The 22864-nt window shown below is 56.5% G+C and overlaps 1 protein-coding gene across 3 annotated transcripts in view; it reads right to left on the bottom strand.

Moving 5' to 3' along the window:
* Positions 1-3326: 3326 nt before the first annotated feature.
* Positions 3327-22864, bottom strand: part of PDE10A (phosphodiesterase 10A) — a 151079-nt gene continuing 131541 nt past the window's right edge. For all 3 annotated transcript variants that reach the window (XM_059699876.1, XM_059699874.1, XM_059699875.1), the window contains exons 15-22: positions 19383-19466; positions 17801-17951; positions 16298-16453; positions 14381-14553; positions 13421-13532; positions 12298-12378; positions 9694-9782; positions 3327-8961 (exon numbers count right to left, since the gene is read on the bottom strand). In XM_059699876.1, coding sequence (XP_059555859.1) covers positions 8826-8961; positions 9694-9782; positions 12298-12378; positions 13421-13532; positions 14381-14553; positions 16298-16453; positions 17801-17951; positions 19383-19466 — 982 coding nt within the window. In that variant the 3' untranslated portion in view covers positions 3327-8825. The remainder of the gene's footprint in view (positions 8962-9693; positions 9783-12297; positions 12379-13420; positions 13533-14380; positions 14554-16297; positions 16454-17800; positions 17952-19382; positions 19467-22864) is intronic.

Here is a 22864-nt window from a genome sequence, read left to right as displayed (position 1 = left end):
GATCCCCTGGGAGCCGAGCAGCCACAGGCGGGGCTCAGGCCCAGGGAGGAGGGACTGTCCCCCAGGCCAGGCGCTGGGGAGGCTGCGGTACCTGCATCTTCTTGCATTTTTGTGGGCGCAGGTGGGACTCTGTCCGTGGAAGCGCTTACAGGCCGAGCGGGGATGGGGGGGGGGGTGCCCCGCGGCTCACAGGGCTCCGTGGAGGTGGTCTCAGGGGACAGGTACCTAAAGCGCCTTCCTCTCTGGTGCTGACGCGTGAGGGCCCAGCCACAGCACAAAGTTGACAGGAAAATGCCCGGTTGCACCAGTTGCATCGGGGCTAAGTCTCCAACCTCCTGTCCATGGAAAGCGAAGATCACGTGGGCCCCCCAGGGTTCCCAGGACCCACAGCTGGAGACGGAGCCTCTGCTCCCAGCTGCCTGGTGCTGGCGAGTCTCCCAGGCGGTGGCTGTGCCCGCTTCCCCCCGCCCGGCGGCAGGTGCGGTGTGGGCGGAGGGCAGGCCCCCGGGTGGGAGGTGCGGCCCCGGGCACTGAGTCACGGCCAGAGTCCAGCCTGCGCTGCCCCGCTCCGCTCCCGGGCGGAGAATGGGTTCGGCTCCTTTCACGTGACACTGCGGAGTCTGTTTAGATCAGGAAGAATTTGTTCCCAACACCTGTGCCTCCCCTGAGTCGGCCCTCAAAGTGGGGTACACAGGCTGTTCAATTACCGCCCCCCCACACACACACTCAAGGTGAGCCTGACACCCCCCTGCTGCCCTCCCGTCTGAGGTTCCCACGCTGGGTTTGGGGTGGGAGCACGCTGACTCGGGGAGCTACGAGGGCACAGGCGGACGCCCCGGACGGACGGGGCGCTAGAAGACGTGAAAATAGTTGCGGGACCTGCTGATCACCCACAAGACCAGGGTCCCAGCCACTGAATTCCCTCTCCTCAGGTCCCTCCCCTCCGCCCTCCCTGTGCTCGACAAGACACCACCAGCGCTGCTGCGGGTCCCTCTGCTGAGGGTCAGGCCGCATGATGGCCCCGGCTGTGCGAGGGTCAGCGGAGGAGACCAGGGCCCTCACGGATGTGAGCAGAGACTGGGCAAGCCGCCGAGGAGGGGGCGCGGGGAGACAGGCCTGTCCTTGTGGAAAACCACACCCACCAGACACCTCCAGGGTCTCCTCTGCCAGGCCCTCCCAGGCACCCACTGGGAGCAGGACTCGGGAAAAGCAGGTGGCAGCGAGCACTGGGGCGTGCGGACTGGGGCAGAGGAGCGAGGGGTGAGTGAGGGCCCGTGCTGCGGGTTGACCTCTGCCCTCTGCCCTCGGCGATGTCCCCTGATCCAGTCCGGGCGTCTCTGGGCTGCTCAGAGGCAGGGTGACCCCATTTGTCCCCCAGCCACGTGTGTTGCCTCTGAAGCTGCCTCCCATGTCACACCCGGGAGTTCCCATTGGGCTCTGGTTCTCTGGCCCAGGCTGACCCCATAGGCTGTCACCCCCCCAGACAGAGGTGTGGGCCCGGCCACCTGGTCGCATGACGGACTGGGTTTGGGACTCAACTGTGAGATGCGCGCCCTCCAAGCTCTGCGAGAAAGGGGGGACCAGGAGTCCCCGATCAGATTCCACAAAACTGATGTGGGCGAACCGGTCCCCGCACCCCTAGTCCTGGGACAGGGCAGTCTGAGGGCATCTGGCTTCGCTGGAAACCAGCCGATCCAACCCCAAGGCTGTTCTCTCAAGAGCACCTCCATCTGGATCCCAAGTCTCACTTGGAGAGTGAAAGGCGGGTGCTTTCGCTTCCTCCCCTCCGGTCCCACAGGACTGCCTCCGCAGGAACGGACCCCGAGGGATGCCTGGGGGGGGGGCACCTTAGTCCCCACGCCCTTTCCAAAGGCAGTGAAGTCAGCACAGCTCAGGCCTGCGGTGCGGGCGCCCCGGGGGCAGGGAGGGGGGCGGGGAGGGGGGGCGGGTCCCCTGTACTCGCTGCCTAACTCCTCCCACCCAGTCAGGCAGCAGCACCCAGTTCCTGGGATCCTTAAAGGATGGAGTTGAACCACGTGGCCGAGCGCCTGGCACGGGGAAGTGCTGGCTGTCTGGGCCTGGGCCTGGGCCTGGGCCCACGCAGGGCTGTGCCCAGGAACACACGCAGGAGGGAGCCTGTCACCCCTGAAGCAGCACACCCTCCAGCAGGGAGGGCGTCTGGGTTCCCAGAGGAGCCCACTGAGCAGGACGCGGGGAGCGAGGCACAGGGCACAGCGTGGCCGTCCGCGGGAGGACGCGGAGAGCGAGGCACAGGGCACAGCGTGGCCGTCCACGGGAGGACGCGGGCCTCCTGCGGCTGAGCCAGGGGAGCCGGGGTCCCCGAGCGTCCACCCGTGAACTGTCATTTACTCTGCAGCACAGGGGGGCCCCACAGGTGGCCGTGGGAGGACTCGGGCCTGTCAAGCACAGCCTGCGTCAGGCGGACAAAGTCCCACGGGCACCATTCACCCAGGGGTCCGACTCAGACCAGCCAGCCAGGGCCAGCCTGCCCGGGGCACCACGGTGTCTGTGGACACATCAGCGCGTGACATTATCCTAGCACCGTCACCGTCTCAGGCAGGTGCTCAGGAAGTGAGTATTGAACCAAAACCCATGCCCAGTGCTGCGCACAGGCCATGGCGGGAGGAGGTGGCCGAGAGTCTGCTTCGAGCGCTGCGGCCTGGTCTGTCCCGAGGCGTGGGCACCGTCACCACGTGAGGGGCCCTCACCCAGGGAAGGCGGGTTCTCTTCACTCCCAGGCTCAGCTCCGGTTTGCTCCTGGCTACCAGGATGGGGGCCGCTGGACTGGGCTGTGCCTGATACTGCTCACGTGCTGCCCGCCTCGGTGAGCGAGTACCCACTAGATACCCATCAGCGCAGCTCCCCGGGGAAAGCCGTGAGGGCGCACAGGGAGGTCAGTCTGGAACCTTCTCCACCACAGCAGGGCCCCAGCTCACACGCGCACACCCACGCCCCGGGGACTCCTTCCCACCAGCCGAGCCGGGAGAGGGCCACTGTCACTGTGCCCCACACGGGAGGCTGTTCAGGAGCCCGGGGCTGGTGCTCGAGGTCAGCTCTGTGGCCCGATCCGGCCTCCCCAAAACAGTGCCAACCCGCCACACCGCACAACCCACCACCCCACCTGGCCAAAGCAACATCGGCATCACCCGCCCCAACTCAACGTCTCCTAGCAACAAGGCCTGGCGCGCCCGAGGCTGCACCCTACACTTCCCCACATACATCCTCCACGCACGTCCCCCACACGCCTCTCCATGCACCCACGCGAGGCCGTTGACCTTCCCCACAAATGACAGCACAGGATAGCAGAGGTGTTTAAAAACTGTATTCAATTATTCACACTGAAGGGTTTCCATTAAAAGTATGAACAGCTCTGAATATAGTCCATGTATCATACATATATATACTTCGTATGTACAGTTACCTGTCGACAGAACTTCTCGCTGCTCCCGAGCGTGTGCTGTGGGACGAAGGTGGGCTCTGCACGTGGCACCGCATACATGTGCGCGTGCCGGCGGCTGGGATGCCGAGTTTACGCACAACTCGCCTCGGGTTATAATACACGGCTGCTGTTCATCGTACGATCGTGACAGGAGCGGGTTCTCTTACACACAACGACTGCAGGTGAGCACGTGAAGGTGCACACGTGGACAGCACGTGTCATTACAAATGCAGAGGCCGGGCCCCATCGGGTTATTGCACTTGCGCGTTTTACAAAGATTCCGTGACACGTACAGAATGATGTTGGGAAATTTACTCAACCACAAGCGGTTGGATATAGTTCCCCTGAAATTCCTTCTCCTCCTAAAGACAGCCGCCGGCCTCGGCACAGATCCACGGGTGGGGTCGCGCGGTCGGTGTAACGGCACTGCGCTCCACGGTGTGGTCAGCCCAGGCTCTCAGCGAGGTGGGGACCTAGGACTTGTAAGGAAAGTCACCTTTCCTTTTCAGAAAGATCCAAAATGCTGCATTTCTTCCAATGGTGGCCACTGTTCACAGTGTTTGGGGCAGCGCGTCCTCGGAAACGGGTCGGGGCCTTGTGCAGCCACGCCTCCAAAACCGCGCTCGCAGAACACACACCGTGCCCCCCGTGCCGCCCAGGCAGGCTATCGGAGAGGCGGCAGAGGACTGCCGTGCCGTCACTCACGGCACGTGGGTGGGCTGGAGTCCTGGAGAACACACCCTTACCACTTGACTGACAATAGCAATCAACTGTCCGCTTAAACTTCTGCAAACACACAGCCCCTCACAAACATCAGCTGAAAACTGACTTCTCTGCTCTGCCGCCTGGACCCGGCCGAGTCTCTCCGAGGGCCTGGAGGCCTGGCCTGTGTCGGGGGAGCGGCCGGCCTGCGCTGGGCTGTCAGCCACACCCGCTGGCAGTAGAGTGAGGTCACGGTCGCCTCCCGCGCACGGCTTTGCGCTGAGGGTGCAGGTGGGAAGCTGAGTATCGGGTGGAGGGGGAAGGCTGCTTGGGAAACATCCATGTCTTTCTCTTGGTTCCATCTTCTAACAATTTAAAACCAGAACAGCATGGAAACCTTTGTCTTTCTTTTTTGCTATTTTTATCACAGAAACGCATCTAACGAATGCTTCACACAACCAAAATGTCCAACTGAAAAAGGAAGGAAAAGTGTGGTGGATTGAGCATCTCGAATTCAAACTTAGGAGGAGACTTTAAAGCAATTGGCGAAACGTGGATCCAGACAGGGACTTAGCAACGTGAACCTAGACCCACCTGACAGGCCCAGGGAGGGACCGACAGGGCCCCGGCCGAGGTACATTGTACAGTGATTGAAAAGGCAGGCTAATACTCGCAATAGAAGGCATACACTCATGTGACTTTAAATTAATGTCTTTAAAGAATTAAACGCTAACTCAGCAAAGTGTAGAAAGCATGTTGGAAATATGCAAAGATAGAAGAGCTTTTCAAGTCCAGATCATGCATATGTGCCTGGAACCCAACAAAGTCACAGCACACATCACAGTCAGAGGCACAGTGCTTGGGAGCTGCAAACAGGGGTGCACAGCTCACTGGGGCGGCAGTCGCCAGGGTGTATGCGAGTAAAATCGAATAAAAGGCAGAAATCAGTGAGGAGAGAATGGTTCTAGCCATTCAACTTAACAAGGTTAGCCATGGATGCGGCCCTTTACATGCCTTCGATTGCAGTTAAGAAAAACAAAATAAATGCATGTAAAAAAAATTACGGTATTAAAAAAATGGTAGGGACCAAGGCATGGTGAATAATTTAGTCCTATTTAAAGCTCAAACATTTACTTTGAGTTCATAGACTAGAAGATAATACTGAAAACTAAACATATTAAAAATATCCAGGTAGCTAAGGATTGATGTCGCCATAGGCCTTGTGTACATGAACATTCCAAGAAAGCAAAATTCACTGAGATCGGTTGCATGAAATTAAAAAACAAACTAAGAAGCATGCAGGAGGAAACCTACACGGAGGGGCGTTTCCAACGCGCTGCCTGCGCTGCTGGGACAGCCCCTCAGGGGACCGTGGTCACGGGCACAGGCACTCCGCCTGGGGGGAGGAGGGGGCAGGGTTGGGAATGAGAGAACGAGGTTCCAACCGCTTCTTAGATAAAAGGCCTGGGGAACGCGCCCATCCCTGCCCAGGAAAGGGGCCGCTTTAGAGAATCACTTTGCAAAGCCAATGCATCTCTTCGAAGTTTCCTAATTAATGAGCCACCGCCCACTACTAAGCACTAAGGGGCACTTTTACAACGGACCCCACAGCCCGGTTCCATCAGCAAACATCCCCGGCGCTGGCGGGTCACGGGACAACGGCACCTGACAGCAGAACTGTCCGTGTGAATCAGCACCGCCAGGACCACGCCTGCGAACCGAGCATTCTCCCTCTCCTCACAGCTGTCACCCAATTCCTACCGAACAGGGAAATTTGGCTCAGAATAAATTATCGCCTTAATGAGAAACTCGTCAAAACTTTCAGTGATAAAAACCAGCTTCCCTTTTAAAACAGGATTTGGGGAAAAGATTAGAACAGAACTCTAAAGCTTGTCTGCTAAATGCAGGGTGACCTCCCTCCCCAAAAAATATGTACCCGCACTTTAACAGCTGGTAGCTGGATTTTTAAAATGGATGTTAATAAACGCTGCCTTTATAATCACTCCAAGTGCGTGTAGACGTTGTTCTGGGGCACCCTATAGATCTGCCAACATAGAAAAAACACTCCCAACTCTGTTTCTTTTCAAAACCGGATTAGTAACTAGATATGACTTCACCCTGGAACCTTCACTCTCGGCAAATCTGTGATCGCAGTAGGTCTCACCCGTGGGGGAGGCAGCATCACGCGTTCACATCAGACCAAGCCCTTCGCTCACACTTGGTTTCTACTCTGACAACAGCTCACGGCAGTTTCACCCCTACAGCCGCACGCATTTCTTTGGGAAGCTGTGGAGAGACCACGTCATGGGCCTGCGGTGTCCAGGAAGAGGACGTCCGGTGGTCACCTGTCAGCACGGCACCCGGACACGCACGCCGGCCACAGGAGCGTCCCCACAGCAGAACCCGTGCCTCCTTTCACCGCATCTAATCAGACAGCAACCTGAAGTGATCGTCACCCCGTGCAAGTGGGCCTCCACATTCATCACATGACAAAACCCACTGTCATGGCTGCCGTGGAGCCGGTGGGGGAGGCTCGGAATGTGGAGGCCAGAAAACAGAGACGCTGTTCAATTCACTTCCACGAACACTCAAAGGCAAGGCCGCTCCAGGAAGCTCTTCAGCAAAGGACAGTTTCAACGGAGAAAGATCAGTCTTCGAAGAATGTGGCTGTTTTATTTTTCTGTGTTTGCTTCTCTCTCGCTCGCACACGTGTCTACATACAAGTGTGTATCTACATACGTACATGAGTGTAAAGCTACATACATCTGGTATCGAGCCAGAGTGGCGTTTCTCTCTGGCTGTCTCCCTCTGCCTCATATTGTATAATTACAACAGCAGGCGGGGCTCCGTGGAGGGAGGCGGCCACGCCAGAAGCCCCCCCGTGAGGAAATTGAACACACAGTGTTAATTTTAAGAGAACAGTGTTTATACACAGCTCTCTACCCCATGTAAATAAACCATTCTGTGGAAAGAACAGATTCATTTTTGCAAGAACCAAGCTCACAGGAACCACCATGCGCACAGTATGGAGTGTGTAGAAGAATACTTCAAAAACTTATTTTAGTGAAGGCGGCATTCCAGCTTCCTGCCCTGAACAGAGGACTCGCTATTTGTCATGGACCAGCCTCTCACACTGTGAGCCTCTAGCTAATTCCTTCAGGTCAGGACTGCCCAGTCACAGGTTCCGACCCGACACTGTCCGTGTGCTGAAAACCACGCAGCATCCACGGCCCCAGAGAAAAACTTCTGGGCTTGTCATCCCAGCAGGAGGGTCCAGGCTGTAACTTTTGTGTGTTTTTCACAGACGTTTACATTATGGTGTAACGTGAGACCGCAGCGCTCATACAGAAGGAGCTCGCACCACAGGTCTCCACGGATGCTGGGTGCTGAGCAGAGAAGACAGGAGTCAGCTCCAGCCCGGCCGGGTGGCTCAGTGGCTGAGCGTCGACCTATGAACCAGGAGGTCACGGTTCCATTCCTATTCAGGGCACGTGCCCAGGTTGCAGGCTCGATCCCCAGTGTGGGGCGTGCAGGAGGCAGCCAACCAGTGATTCTCTCTCCTCACTGATGTTTCTCTCTCTCTCTCTCTCTCTCTCTGAAATCAATAAAAATATTTTTTTTAAAAGACATCTGCCCCGGCCCTCGCTCTGGCTCCACTCTTTCCCGTCCTGACAGGCAGCGGAGGCAGGACAAGGGCAGCAGGAGGCTGAGACCTGAGCGCTGAAGCAGCAGGTGGAAGGAAACTTAGAGAAGATTCAAGTTCAAGGTTTAATTTGATTTTGGGAGAAATGAATGGTAATGAAATGATCTGAAGAAGAAACCCTTCATTGTGAATGTGGACCTAAAATTCTGCCATGACACAAAGTGAAACTATAAAGAAATCATTATTCAAAATTCACATTTTACAGCCAGTAAAACCTTTCTGTTAAAAAAATGCGTATGCCTTGCTTTTATTTCGTTCTCCTTGTAAAACAATGAGTGACTGTGCCAAGACCGCAATGAAACCATTTAATACCCTTTGCACCCCCTGCATGGGACCAGACGCCTGCTCTCATCCTCGCGGCTCTTCCCCAGGAGAGAAGGCTGCCTCCTGCCTGCAGGGCTTGCAGAGCGCGCACTCCAGAGCCCGCACTCCGTCCACGGAGCTCTGCGATGAGCGCCCTCCTCCCTCGCCGATGCAGACAGACCGTCCACGGAACCTCGGTGGCCTCTGTCTTGCGGCTGCCTGCTGCGCCCACGCCCATCACAGGCAGGCCACACACGAACACCCACGATGGAATGCGTAAAACTCCTATTTATAGCCAACAACAGGGAGCGACATTGTGTGAGAGCCAAAGTACACTAGCGTCAGAACCGCTTCCAACCCGCACTAGAAAGACCAGCTCTGGGCAAAGCACCCGGCGGAGAACGTCTGCGTCCCCAGGACGGCTCAGCCACGTCAGCCCGGGGGGCCAGGCCGGCTCGCTGGCCCGTGTCCTGCAGGTCGCTGTCTGCGACGCTGAGGGTGAGCCTGGCAGGAGTCAGCTGCGGGCAGAGTCACGTGATGGTACCTTCTGCACCAGGCTGGCATCCCTGTCGCCAGGTGTAGGTTTCCCACAAAAATAAAAGGTAGAAAAGTCCAAGCAGCGAGACGAGCGTCTGTGGGTGGGGCAGCTCCGGGCTATCAGTCGTCCATCTTCACGGGCAGCTTCTCCGAGGGGCCGGGGGCCACGGGCTGGGACGGGGCCACCGGCTGGGACGGGGCCCAGGCTGGGTTCTCCTCCCCGCGGATCACCTTCTCCCACTGGCTGAGGTTGTTCCTAGGACAGACGGGGCAGCGACACGCGCTGCTTACTCGGGCCCTGGGCTGGCCTCACGCTGACCTAACCCTGTGGAGGCTCCGCCCAGGGCTTGGGGGCTGTGCTGACTCTGCTGGTAACTTGCTTGCTAGGCTGGCAGACTCCCATTCGCCTCCCTGACTGGACACGGCAGCTCAGTGTCTCAGGAGAGCCTGAAGCCACCTCAGCCTGGGGGAGGGGCCCAGGTCCCAGATGGCACGGGCAGGAGGCCAGCGAGGCTCAGACAGATCATGTCACCCAGTTAGAAGGGGTGGCAGAGCGGGATGTGCCATCAGATGACTTGCTGAGGAACGTGTGGTACCTTTCCACATGGAATACTATACAGTGGGAAAAAGAAGGCTCTCCTACCCTTTGAGGCAGCATGGGGTGACCTGGAGAGCACTATGCTAAGTGAATAAGACAGGCAGAGAAAGACAAGTATCACGTGATCTCACTTAGGTATGGAATCTAATGAACAAAATAAGCTGATGAACAGGACCGGAGGCCTGGGTCCCAGGATGGACAGTGTCAGAGCAGGCCTGGGATCCTGGAGGAAAGGAGGGAGCTGACCAATGTGCACAGCTCGTGGACACACATACCAGTGGCATCAGAGGAGGTAGTGGGGTGGGGAGGGGCTTAGCAAAGCGGGCATCTGTGACCGTGTCAACATAAGAGCCTGCGCAGTCCGAGTCTCTCCTCCGAGGCTGTACACACCTGCAGGCCTTGAGGAGCGGCTCCGTGGGCGGGAAGATCCGGGTGAGGGTGGTGTAGCAGGGGATGGCCACCGCGTTGTAGAAGCCAAGCTGCCCACGGAGCCACCGGCAAGAAACACACACACGTTAGCCACCAGCAGCACATGTCCCCTCCGGGACATCCTGTCCCTCAGCCTGGCTGCCTCACTAAAGGCCTCGCTTTGCTACGCGAGACCGGGCGTCACACTCGAAGCGAAGCCCAGGGCAGCCTACAGCGCATCAGTTACTGCAAACCCAAGCGCCACCTTCCGTGGGATCGACTTGGATGAAGCAGCTGTGAGCCAGGTGCCGTTCTTACCTCTGGTCAGATCTGGGGTCCCCAAGGCGTGTCCAGGTCAAGCACCTGCCTCTACAGAGCCCTCCCCCCTCCCGCTCGGGACCACGGCCGGGTCTGTTTGCTTGTTGGCCTGCTGGCTCTGGTGCCTCGTTCTCTCTCCTGATGCCAACTCGGCCCCACTCCCTTGCCTGACCCACTACAATCCCATGCACTGGATCCCAGTCCTCTCAATCCGTCAAATCCCATTTCCCGTGGCTTCCCAATGTCTCTGAAGAAAACAGCCTTCTATGGGATGTGCCGGGGGAGAGAGGTGCGGAACGACTGGTCCTTGTGCGTCCTCCTGCACTCACACCCCTTACTAGCTCGTGCCCACGCATTCCCGCCCTCCACGCGGCCAGGCGGAGGCCTGCCTGCCTCTTTGACATGGAACATCCTCACGGAGCACGAGAGCGGGGAAAGGCAGGTGCTGGAGACAGGCGTCAGGACTGCGGCAGAGCAGCACTGCACAGCAATGGCCATTTAGAAGCAACGTAGTTGGTCACGTATCCGGTGACCACAGAAGTGCTGTATCTAAAACACCCTCCCCCTGCAAACAACCTGTGATGTTTAGGAAAAACAAACTGTTCTCTTAACTCAGGAACACGAGACTCAGCCCCATCTCGGAGTCATGGCCAGCGCCCTGTGCCTTCTGCTGCGATGTCCGCTCAGCTCCCCAGGAAGAACAGCACTGAGGCGCCGGCCTTCAACCACACACCCAGCAAACCCCCAGCGAACTCCCCACCCAGCGAGGGTGAGAGAACGCGTGGAAAGCCCACGTGGCACGAGGGGCGCCATCTCGGGACGAAAAGCCTTTCCCACGGGCCCTGCGTGGGAGCCCGCAGACGGACGCCAGGCTGGAGACGGGCCCCGCGACCCCACAGGGAACGAGCCATAAACAATGGGAGAGAGCCGCTAAACTCGAGTCTGTGCACATCCGCCCAAAGGGGAGGGAGCAGCCCTTTCGAAAGCCCGGCTCTGCTCAGAGGCCGTGGAGACGCAGGAGCCTGCAGCTCCCGCTGGGCTGGCGCCCTCCAGGCACACACACTTGTATGAGCAGTCAACAACCACCTTCACACCAAGTAGGAAACTGGAGAACTTAGTCAAAACCATCATCCTGCCACCGGCCGGCGTGGCTCAGGGGTTGAGCGTCAACCTATGAACCAGGTCAGGGCTCCGTTCCCGGTCAGGGCACAGGCCCGGGTTGTGGGCTGGACCCCCAGTGTGGGGCGTGCAGGGGGCAGCCAATCAGTGATTCTCTCTCATCATGGTCGGTCTCTCTCTCTCTCTCTCTCTCTCTCTCTCTCTCTCTCCCTTCCTTTCTGAAATCAATAAAAATATATATTTTAAAAACACCATCATCCTGTAAATCTTCTGGAATTATTTCTACCCTTAATTCCGTATGATAACTATTTGTCCAGAACTAACTTCCTAATTGTGGCATTAGAGGGTGGGGAGTTAAAAAGGCCATAACCTTGTGAAAGCCATTACACCACACATGGGCACATGGAAAGCTAACAAGGCATGAGAACTCCCAAGACACAAAAAGTCAGTGTAAGTTAAGTATTTTATGTATGTTCCCTGGAGAGGGAATGATAGTCAATTCATGGCGAGATAAAACTCGAATGTACTAAAAGTCTATGCATTATTTCTTAGGAAAAGTGGGCCTAATCAAAATCTATGATGCTAACCTCCAAAAAGTACCTGTTCACTCAATGACAAAATGTTTCCTGCGTGAAAAAAACATTCACAACTGCACTCCTCCACCTGGATCTCCCGTCGGGAAAGGTGTGTTCGCTGCACAGCCTCTGTGCGAGGGCCTGGTGGGCGTGGACTCGGGTTCCCAGTCGGGTCCTTAGGCTCCCACACGCCCTCAGTGGGGAGGGCTCCACGTGGCTCACGGTTCTGCCCTCTGAACACGACCCCCCCACCCGCCCACACCACCGCCCTGCCCTCAGCCTCCAGGGTCTCGGCAGCCTGGGAACTGCACAGGGTAGAAGCACCAGCCGGGAGAGCAGGCTCGGCCGGCGTCCACTGCGAGGGAGCGCCTGAGCTCTGAGCCCGCAGGCTCGGCTCGGGCAGTGAGTCAAGGGCAGAGCGGAGGCTTGTCAGGCGCTCGCGGATAAAGCACTAACGCTCCTGCATGAGCTGCCGGGCCCGCAGGAGCCGCCGTGCACAGGGACACCGATGGGAGTGCTTTATCCATGCCCGCCGGCACGGCCGCCTCACGCTCCCGGGCGTCCCGCACCCTACCTGGCCTTGCGGGACCTCATCCCTCTTGTCCCGGTCCATCATGGGAATGGGCTGGATCCCCAGCTTCTTCATCTCGTCGCCCTGGAAGGAGCGGGACAGTCACGTCTCACTGCCAAGCAAGCGCAGTGCTCACGGCTCCTCCCTCCCATCACTCGTTTCTTCACGATGCACCTGCTTGTGGTGACCGACATGACAAAGCCTGACAGTGAAAACCGCAGCGCCGCCCTTTGGTCTCTGTCCTGAGGCCCCTCTGCACGCACTGCCCAGAACCCAGCTGCCTTTGTTCCCTCTGCAGGAGGCAGGCGTTTCGTCAGAGGAGTGGAGAGAACCATGGAGCAACTCCAAGCCCGTCCCCTGGCGCTTCCTACAGTGTTTCCCGTGCCGAGCGGGCGAAGCTGGGCCAGGGGAGGGACACGGGTCCAGAGCGTGTTGGTGCAGATGCGTCGCCGTAAAGGCCCAGCCACAGATGCTCACTGCAGACGGCTGTGCTGCCAGCTCTGGGCGCGCAGCCTGTGAACAGCATGAGCGGAAGCGCCGTCACACAGGCAGGGCCTCGGACTGTGGAGCCACGCGAACAAGAGAGGGCATGCTGCTCGCTCGGAGACGACTCAGAAGGAAAGCTGAGGTCTCCGTCAGGACAGGTGTTCACAAACCAGTGCTTCCCACGCTGCCTTCCAGGCCGGGAGAGTCGGGCACACGCTGTGGACAGGAGCGCGGACAGCCCCTGGCCTGTGGGACAGCGCAACCCCCTTGCATTTCTACCTGCACTGCCCACGACTGCGGTCCCCTCGGTGCCTGGACAGGGCCTGTCCCCGACAGATGAGCATGATTACTCCTGAGCGAGGGAACCATTACTCCACAAGGAAAACTGTCGTGTTGTCTGGAAGCAGTCCCTTCCGGGTGAATCAGAGCTGACGCACACCCTCGTCAGACGTAGCAACCCCTGTGCTCACCTTCTGTGCGAACGCTGAGCCCATCGGTGTGTGACCGACCGCAGCCTTTTGAAATAACTTGCAACGTGAGCAGCTAACGTAGTGTTACTAAATCACCCACATGTTTACTTGCTCTTCGTTTTTCCCATTTCTTGACATTATTGATAGTCATATGAAAACCAACGACCTACCTCAGCCCAGAATTCTGCGTAAATGTCATTGGCCGTCAACTTCGTAACTGGCCACAGTTTTGTCACAGAACAAAGGTCACAGGCCGTCATCATCAAGCCAATGACGCGGTCTCTAGAACAGAGGACACAGAGCAGTCAGCACTGCCCACCTGTGACAAGGCGGGGTCTCCAGGGCATGGGGCACAGAGCGGTCAGCGCCACTCATATTGGGGAAGGGCCTACCTACATGGTCTCATTTTACCTTAATTTCTTCTTAAAAGTCCTATCTCCAATGGTAACATGCTGGGAATTAGGACTTTGGCCTGCAGCCACTTTCTACGCCGTGAGTCTAGCATGAGCCTCCTGCAAGCATCGGCCTGTCTGTCCACACTAACACCGCGCACCCGTCTGACAGCTGTCACTTTACTAGTACAGGGAGCCTCACGTCGGGTCAAGGTCTGCAGATTTGGCTTTTGCTCTGTCAGAGCTGTCTTGACGGCTCCAGGCCCTCTGGACAGCACACCTGGGAGGCACTGCCACTCCGTTCACAGATGAGGACTTAACATAACTGATAAGTGTGTGGGAACCTTCAGGGAAATACATATTTGGCTACAAGGGGTGAAAAAATTGGGAATTTTTACGAGAGATACGGAAGCTATAATAATGAGCCAATAAGAAATCTCAATCCTATATAATAAAAGCGTAGTATGCAAATTGTCCCCTCGACCGGGAGTTCATCCGAGAGTTTGACCAGGGGGCGGGGCTGGCCGGGGAAGAGGGAGGCCCCGGCTGGCAGCAGCAGCCGCTAGGGACCCTATCAGTGCACGAATTTCATGCACTGGGCCTCGAGTATATAAAACAAAACACTGACTGGAATGAACGACCGATGGGAGAGGACATTTGAAAGGACCAGTGGCACTCCAATGGATCCCCCAAGCACCAAGCACTCCCGGGCTCCCCCTCGCTGCACAGGACGCGCACCTGTGGGACTGGTTGTTGAGGTTCAGCGAGCCCGTCTGGTGCATCTCCTCCAGCTGCTTCCTGTTGCCGAAGTAGAGGGCGAGGTCCGTGGCGATGATGGCTTTGCGGATGATCTCCAGCACCTGCTCGTACTCGCTGGAGCTCAGCGTGGAGAAGATGTTGTGCCCTTCCAGCTGTGGAGACAAGCACACCAGTGACAGGCACCTGCTCGCACCCCGACGCTTTCAATTCCTCCAAACAAGAGCAGGTGAGTTACACAGAGCTTATCCTTGTGTTATGACTTGTTAATTACTGTTATCTTCCACAGGAACAACTGTAACCTACTGTATAGTCAGCCAATGGCATTGGGCACACAAATGACCAGTAGTGGGGGGAACAAAACACCAGAGGGAAGGGGTTCCCAGAGGGAAGGGGCAGGCAGTAAAGGGTTAAGGGGGTCAAATATATGGGGATGGAAGGAGACATGACTCTGGGTGGTGGGCACACAGTGCAATATACAGATGATGTCATGTAGAATTGTGCACTTGAAACCTACAATTCTATTAACCAATGTCACCCCAATAAGTTTAATTAAAAAGATAATTTAAAAAGAAGAGTATCTATGAAATTCTAATTTTCATATCCATAAATAAAGTATTACTGGATACAAAAATATGTTTAAAGCTCCAATTTCACATCCTATCTAATAAAGAGGTAATATGCAAATTGACCATCACTCCAACACAAGATGGCCACCCCCATGTGGCCACGAGATGGCCGGCAAGGGAGGGCAGTTAGGGGTGACCAGGCCTGCAGGGGAGGGTAGTTAGGGGTGACTAGGCTGGCAGGGGAGTGCAGTTAGGGGAAATCGAGCTGGCAGGGGAGGGCAGTTAGGGGTTACCAGGCTGGCAAGGAGAGAAGTTAGGGGTGACTAGGCTGGCAGGGGAGTGCAGTTAGGGGCAATCGAGCTGGCAGGGGAGGGCAGTTAGGGGTTACCAGGCTGGCAAGGAGAGAAGTTAGGGGTGACCAGGCTGGCAGGGGAGGGCAGTTAGGGGCAATCGGGCTGGCAGGGAAGCAGTAAGGCATTGATCAGGCTGGCAGGGGAGTGGTTAGGGGGTGATCAGGCTGGCAGGCAGGCAGGCAAGCGGTTGGGAGCCAGCAGTCCTGGATTGTGAGAGGGATCCCAAATTGGAGAGGGTGCAGGCTGGGCTGAGGGACACACACCCCCCACCCTGTGCACGAATTTCGTGCACTGGGCCTCTAGTTAGTTAATAACTTAAAACCTCATGAAGCAATACAATACATTTATATCCCAATTGGTAAAGAGCTGTAAACTCAAGAATGTTTCTAAAGCCCCAAATGGGTGAGCGGCCCATACATTCTTATCTCCACGGAAGCAGGTGAGTGGGTTCTGTAGGTCCTCCAGATCCTAAGGTCAGAGACACCAAGGAGTCCACCCGGTGCTGAGACCTGCCTGGTGCTGACACCTGCCTGGTGCTGAGACCTGCCCCGTGCTGAGATCCACCCAGTGCCGAGAGGCCTCCAGCCCTAGCCATGGGGGTGCTAAGGACGCAGTGCCCTCCCCCACCCCCCGCCCGCCAGAGCACGCCTTCCTGCCTCAGCCATATCTTCCCATGACCAAGTGAGGGACACCGGTGCTCATTTCACAGATACTCAGTCCACAGGGCTTCCCTGTGTGAGGATGGCAGCAGTTTAGGACCTACTGTGTCCAAGGCCCAGTGTTAAACAGTCTGAACTACAAAATGTAGGGCGCCATGTACTGAAACATCCAATTCAACTCAGAATACACTCAAAGCCATCACAAGGGATTCCTGACCTAAACCCACAGTCACCAGCACTGACTGTGTGCCAGGCTCCGGAATGAAGCCCCCGCTGCCCAGCCCTGCCTGGGCGCGGCCCAGCGAGCGGCCGGCCCACCTGCAGGATGGACACGGTCTGGGAGAAGTGGTGCTGCTCCATGGTGGACGTGGAGTAGAGCGCGGCCAGCGGGTGGTCGAACTTCTGCAGGTAGCTGTTGCTGAAGCCCCTGTGGTCCAGGTCGTGGCACAGACACGCGATCAGCAGTCCTTTGCGCTGTGAACACAACACAGGGCACAGGCGTTGAAAACCAAGGCGGGCCATGGAGGCCCACAGCCATCACTGCTGCCGCACCGCCTCAGCCGCCCCCACCAGCAGCTCCTCGGGAAACGCTGGACCCAAGTCTAACTGCTTCTAAACCTCTGGGCTTTCCTGCTTATGAACTTGAGTCAAATGCTCCCTCCTCACTCTGGGAAGAGGGCAGGTGGGATTCAAGAAAGCCAAGGCTCCTGGCGACAGAGAAGCAGATACGCCAGGGAGAGGGCAGCCTCGTCCTCCGTGAGCAACCTGCTCGTGTTAAATTACAACACGTCACAGTCACAGTCATCGTAAACTAGGAGGGCGACAGCTAAGTCACAGGAATGTGCAACATGGCAAATCACATATGAGGCAAGCAGGCTGCAGGGACGGCGGGAGGCAGGCCCAGCAGCCCAGGGAGGGACACAGGTGAGCAGGGACCTGAAGACAAGGAGGGCGCAGGTGGGCCCTCCCTGAAAGCCAGCGGGTCAGGGAGGCTGTGGCTCGGGGACCACGGGGAGAGGAGGACAGCGAGACGGAGGGGGGGAGGCTGAGGACCTCATAGGCCTTGTACCCTGCATGAGCCAGGGAACAGCGACAAGACAACTTCGTTATCACAGAGAGGAGGGCTCCCTTCCCTCCATGGCTAGGGGTCTCCTGGAGCAGGACACCGGTGATGGAAGAGGAGAGAGGGGACCACTGTGAGGGCTGCACAGAGGCCAGGCGGAGAGGGTGCGCGCAGCATCAGGCAGCTCCGGATCTGGAATGCTTGCGGCAGGGGCTAAGCTCCGAGCCCCCAGCGCACAGTGGGCCCAGCGCACAGCGGGGCAAGAATGGACGAGCCGTCCCAGAGCCTCCCAGCTCTGAGCTGGAAAGCCTCCCCTGTGGATCCACGCCAGGTGTGAGAAGGCAGGGGAGGCAGTGACACCCTCAGGGCCCTGCTTCCTGCAAGAGGGGATCGTGTGCGCACCGAGGTCGGGATCGCGTTTCCTGCTCCGGGTGGCCCATCAGTGGGTGTGTCCATGTACCCAGAGCACGAGGCCACGGGGAAGCCACTGCTACATCCCTCAGCAGACTGACAAGGAGGAAAGGCTGCAGACACTACTCTTCCCTTGGGCATCGTTCAGGGAAGCTAGAGTTTGTGCATCTGCACTTCTTACTCAAAACCCTACGCACAAGCCTGGGTGTGGCCGTCTCTACAACGTGCTCCTGGGAGTCACGGAGCTAGGGTCTGTCCCGGAGCCTGGCGCACATCCACGCCACCCACGTGCCCGACACCGAGGGTGACAGGGACACAGGTCCTGGGGGGGAGCCCGCGGCGCGCACCTCCAGGTCGGAGAAGAGCCCCAGGTTGTTCTGCAGGATGGCGTACATGCAGTGCGCCACGGTCACCGCATGCTTCCAGTTGTGGTAGGGCACCCGCCGGTAGTTCTTCTTCACGGACATGATGAAGCGGCACAGCTTCTCAAGGTCAAAGCTGTGGGAAGAGACGACAGGAGCTGGCAGTCAACTCGCCCAGGAGAGGTCTCTGGTCTATGCCGCACGCACGTCTGTACTGAATGCGCGTGACCATGAGGGTCTGGGGACGAGTCCAGCGCCTGGGACCCTCACTCACGCTTCCCCTCGACTCTCCAGCCAGTGTGGAGCGGAAGGCTCTGTAAGAGCTTCTCTCTGAGGTGCTAGCCGCCCACCAGGGAGGAGGACCTGACCGGCTGCGGCTCCCCATCCCTCCCGCCCATCGCCCTCCTCACCCGGCAGGCATCCCGACCCGAGCTCAGCGGACAACCTCTGACCATCTGCTGAAGAGCATTCGTAACTAATCATTTCCCAAAAGCACATTCAGATTCGCGAACTACAAATGTGTCTACCATGGGAATTTTGGTGATGAGTGATTATCTTTTTAAAACGAATCCAAATTAAATGGTCCTCAAACTGTTAGCAGCAATGACTCTATCCTGACACAGTGCATGGTAGAAATGGCATTTTCATTATGCCATATGGTTATCACATGTTAGGTTATAATATAACCACGTATTCATGCTTATTGAAGGGCTTCAATTTTCTCAGTGGGTTTTAAGGCAGCTTAAATCAAAAACACAACAAGACAAAACAGGGCTCTTTGAAATACCAAAGAAATGAGGGTTCAAAACGCTTCTAAAAATATGTAACCTATATTTTCTCCGCTGAAAATTTTCAAATGTCCTTAGAGTGTAAGGAATGCCATTTTAAGAGTTCCAAATGGTCAGCCTCTTTGATATACTAGCAGGTGAGAATTAACTAGAGCTCGTGGCCGTGTGCACGCCTTCTAAAGAGTCACTGATGTATTGAGAAAGCACGGGCCTCAGTGGCTCTAGAGACGCTAAGCTCCGCCACGCAGCGGGGCGGCGAGAGAGGAAGGTGCTCCTCTGGGCCGCGCGGCGAGGGGCCTGCGACGCAAGCAGCAGCCCCAGGAAGTGACTGGCACAGGCCTGGGCTGTGAAGGTCCCCTTGTTCCTTTCTACCTGTTCTGGCTGGTACATCAGGGAAGTTGAAGGTTGATACAAATGCATGCGTGCATTCCCAAGCACACTTCAAAGCAGTGTGCGATTATGTGGACGGGGAACTCCTACCTCTTCCAGTTAAACAGCCTAAGTTCGCTCCCCCACATTTTAATGGCCACCTGGTTCTATCCATGGCTGTGAGCCGAGGGACAGAGCTCATAGCCGCTACGGGGAAAACAAGAGGGCTGCGGCTCTGTCCAAGTCTACTAGCCCTTCTAACATTAAATCTTTAGGAAAGGCAATTTACATATAGCATGTGTTAATACTGCCCCCCCCCCCCCCGCCGGAACTGACAGGACGTCCAGGTAAGGGAGGGAGGGGCCATGTCACTCAACAGTCTAAAATGGATGTTTCTGGGCCATTCGTACCAGGACGTCCCACAGGAACGATGGATCATGTAGACAAAAATCCCAGGCCACATGTTTTCAAAAGGACCGATGTCAAAGTGGAACCTGAAAAGAAACGCAGAGAAGGCTCGTTTGTTCCGACATCAGGGCACATGCTAACGAGAAGAAGGCAGGGGAACTGCTGTCCACTGAGGACTGAGGGACACGGGTCAGCCGCTCTCCTGCCTCAGTCACGTCTCTGCTGGACGTAGAGGTTTCCAGAAGGAAACGCCATTCATGCCCTCAGGAACTTAGTGCAATATTTGCCTCACTGTCATTGCTTAACTTTCTCTCAAACAATCTGTAACAAGGGGATGCTGTGGTTACTATCAGAGCAATGAAAAAGTAAAAAAGTTCTATTATGAAAAATGCACATACATTACATAAGGCAGTAAAAAACCTTATAAAAATTTTTTCAGAGCTGAAGATTATCCTATCTCCTATTTAAAGCCACAAAACAATTTTCATAAATATAAACACACATCCAAAGTTTTTACCTATTTTTCATTTGCTAATTTGCTGACATTTAACCTAAATAAACACAGTGGTATATGGTATAGTATTTTAAAAAGACACATTGTCCTCTAGTCATAATATTCCTGACACCAAAGGTGTGAGTTTTCTGCACCGAACAGTTCTCCAATCCTCTGCGGACACCCTGTGACACTCCACAATGCAGGTCAGTCCTGACACCACCTGGAATTAGCAGAGCCACAGGCCCCGTCCCCAGCCCATAGATTGCCCCTCACTTCACTTGACAACCGTAAGCCTGGGCCACTCCAATTTCTGGCCAACCAGCTACGAAGCCGAGGTTTATGACATGCGACAAGAGCTCCCAGGCTCCGGGAGCACTCTGCTTACTACTTGGGGTTCAGTAGGAAGGAAGCACATCAGCAAGAGCCGGGGGAAGGGAGGCACAGGCAAGCTGTGGGCAGGGGCACAGGCTCCGTGCTCTCAGGCTCCCCCACCCCAGGATGTGATGCGCGCACGCAGACGACTCTCAAACCTTATTCAGGGTTTTCCTGGAGGGAGGCCTCACCCCCAGGCATGACTAAATCACTGGCCTTTGGTGATGACCTCATCCCCTCCTCCTGCACCCCCAGAAGTCCTAATCATGTGGCTTGCTCCTGACACCCAGACCTCACCCTCTAAGGCAGCGGTTCTCAACCTGTGAGTCGCAACCCCTTTGGGGTCAAACGACCTTTTCACAGGGGTCGCCTAAGACCATCGGAAAACACATATATAATTACATACTGTTTTTGTGACTAATCACTATGCTTTAATTATGTTCAATTTGTAACAATGAAAATACATCCTGTATATCAGATATTTATATTACGATTCATAACAGTAGCAAAATTACAGTTATGAAGTAGCAACAAAAATAATTTTATGACTGGGGGTCACCACAACATGAGGAACTGTATTAAAGGGTCGCGGCATTAGGAAGGTTGAGAACCACTGCTCTAAAGGTTCTTCCTTGGCATAAACCCTTGTACAGTTGAGTTTTATTATAAACAAGGAAAGACACCCCCTCACCTGTATCACAGGGTGTTAGGAGCTCCTGCCAGGAAACAACTAAAAGACCAAATGCATACATTTCTTAATATAGCACAACTAGAGGCCCGGTGCACGGATTCATGCACCCGTGGGGTCCCTCGGACTGGCCTGCGGGGATTGGGCCGAAACCAGCTCTCCAACATCCCCTGAGGGGTCCCGGATTGCGAGAGGGCAGTTCTTGGGTGATGCACCCAAAACCGGAGAGGGGGGAGTCCAATTATGGGGTGCGTCACCCGAGAACCGCAGCTGCCAAGTCACCGAAGCTCAGCAGCTTCTGTGTTGAGCGTCTGCCCCCTGGTGGTTAGTGCACGTTATAGCTACCAGTCAGATGGTCGCTTAGGCTTTTCTATACTAGTAGCCCGGTGCGTGAAATTCATGCACTGGGGTGGAGGGGGAGAAGGGGCCCCTCAGTCTGGCCTTCACGCTCTCCAATCTGAGACCCCTCAGGGAATGTCCAACTACCTGTTTGTGCCCACACTTTTAACAGATAACAGCTCCATTGTTGTTTCTTATACTTAAAACCATTGGAATTAGTAGGTATTCAAAGTGTGTATACATTTTGGGGGGACACCCTGTACATCTCTAGTCAGCGGTGAAAGAAACCAACAGCAGATTTAGAACCCCCACACAGGGAACCTTGCTCACTCCCCACATGTCTCCCCACTTCACTTTCCACCTTCGTGGGCAGCAGTAGAATCAACGTTTTCTCTCATTAATTCGGAAAAGCACGTCCTGTCACCCACTGCCTGGCAGGAGTGCGCTAGGCCCCAAGCAAGAGAGGCTCAGTCAGGGCAGCCTTCGCTCATGGGTGCTGCCACCCAAAGTGCACATTCCTCCTCTACAGTCGCCCCGACTATCCCACTGTTTCACTGAGAGGACGGAATTCCTCTCCGCCTCTGGGTTCTTGATCTTGAACGCTGACCGAAGGCACCCCAGCGAGGGCCGCCCGTGCCCACCAGGTGTGTCTGTCTGCACCTGCTCCTGCCTGAGCACCTGCATTAACCCCCCAGAGGTGATCTCGTAGCTGCACTGGCCTCCATGGGAACAGGGCATCACCACTCCGCCCTCTCACTGTCATCTCACAGGCGCCCACCCTCAGCACCCAGAACACCCAGAACTCTCCAAAGGATGTGAGCGCATCAGAGGGGATGTGTGCACATCCTGTGGGGGTGTTAGGCATGCTGGGTTGATGGAAGTGCGGTGGAGAGGCGGGGGGAACTTGTGCGCGCCTTGGTTTGCAACTGTTGCAGGCGCGGGAGGGTGACAGTGTGCTGGGGGATGTTCGCACGCCAGGGGGGGATGTGCACACTGGAGGCCTCTGGCTTTGCAGATCCGCAAACCCCCGTGGTGCGGCCAGGAGGACGTCAGTCTGGCCCGCCACTGGTGGCTGTCCCTGCGATCCTGCACCTTCTGGGCCAGGAGGCGGATCTTGCACAGCCACTCCTGGGCGCTGATGGCCTGCAGGCGCTACTTCAGCTCAGCCTGCAGGCTCCGCTTGGCGCACTCACAGCTGTCACCACTGCCATGTGGAGAGTACAGGTCGCCCTCCGCCAGCCTGCCTCCCCTGTCCAGAGGCTCTCTGCACTGCTCACCTGCCCAGAGTGACTGGGGCTAGGCAGAAGCGAGGCGTCCTGCCCTGCCCAACCCCGGCCAATCCGCCCCTGTGCGAGCTGCTGCCCCACTGGGAAGGGTCACGGATCCAGGTCCCGGGACCGCGGACAGCCTCAAGCGCTGCCCCCCACCCACCAGGACATGGATCCGGGTTCCAGACCGCGGACAGCCTCAAGCGCTGCCACCCTGCCCACCAGGTCATGGATCCAGGTCCCAGACCGCGGACAGCCTCAAGCACTGCCCCCCGCCCGGCAGGGTCACAGATCTGGGTCCAGGGACCGCGGACAGCCTCC

Source organism: Myotis daubentonii, chromosome 6 (assembly GCF_963259705.1).
Source record: "Myotis daubentonii chromosome 6, mMyoDau2.1, whole genome shotgun sequence".
In the NCBI taxonomy this organism is placed as follows: Eukaryota; Metazoa; Chordata; class Mammalia; order Chiroptera; family Vespertilionidae; genus Myotis; species Myotis daubentonii.
Note: the sequence above shows the minus strand (reverse complement) of the source record. Positions and strands in the feature narration are given on the sequence as shown.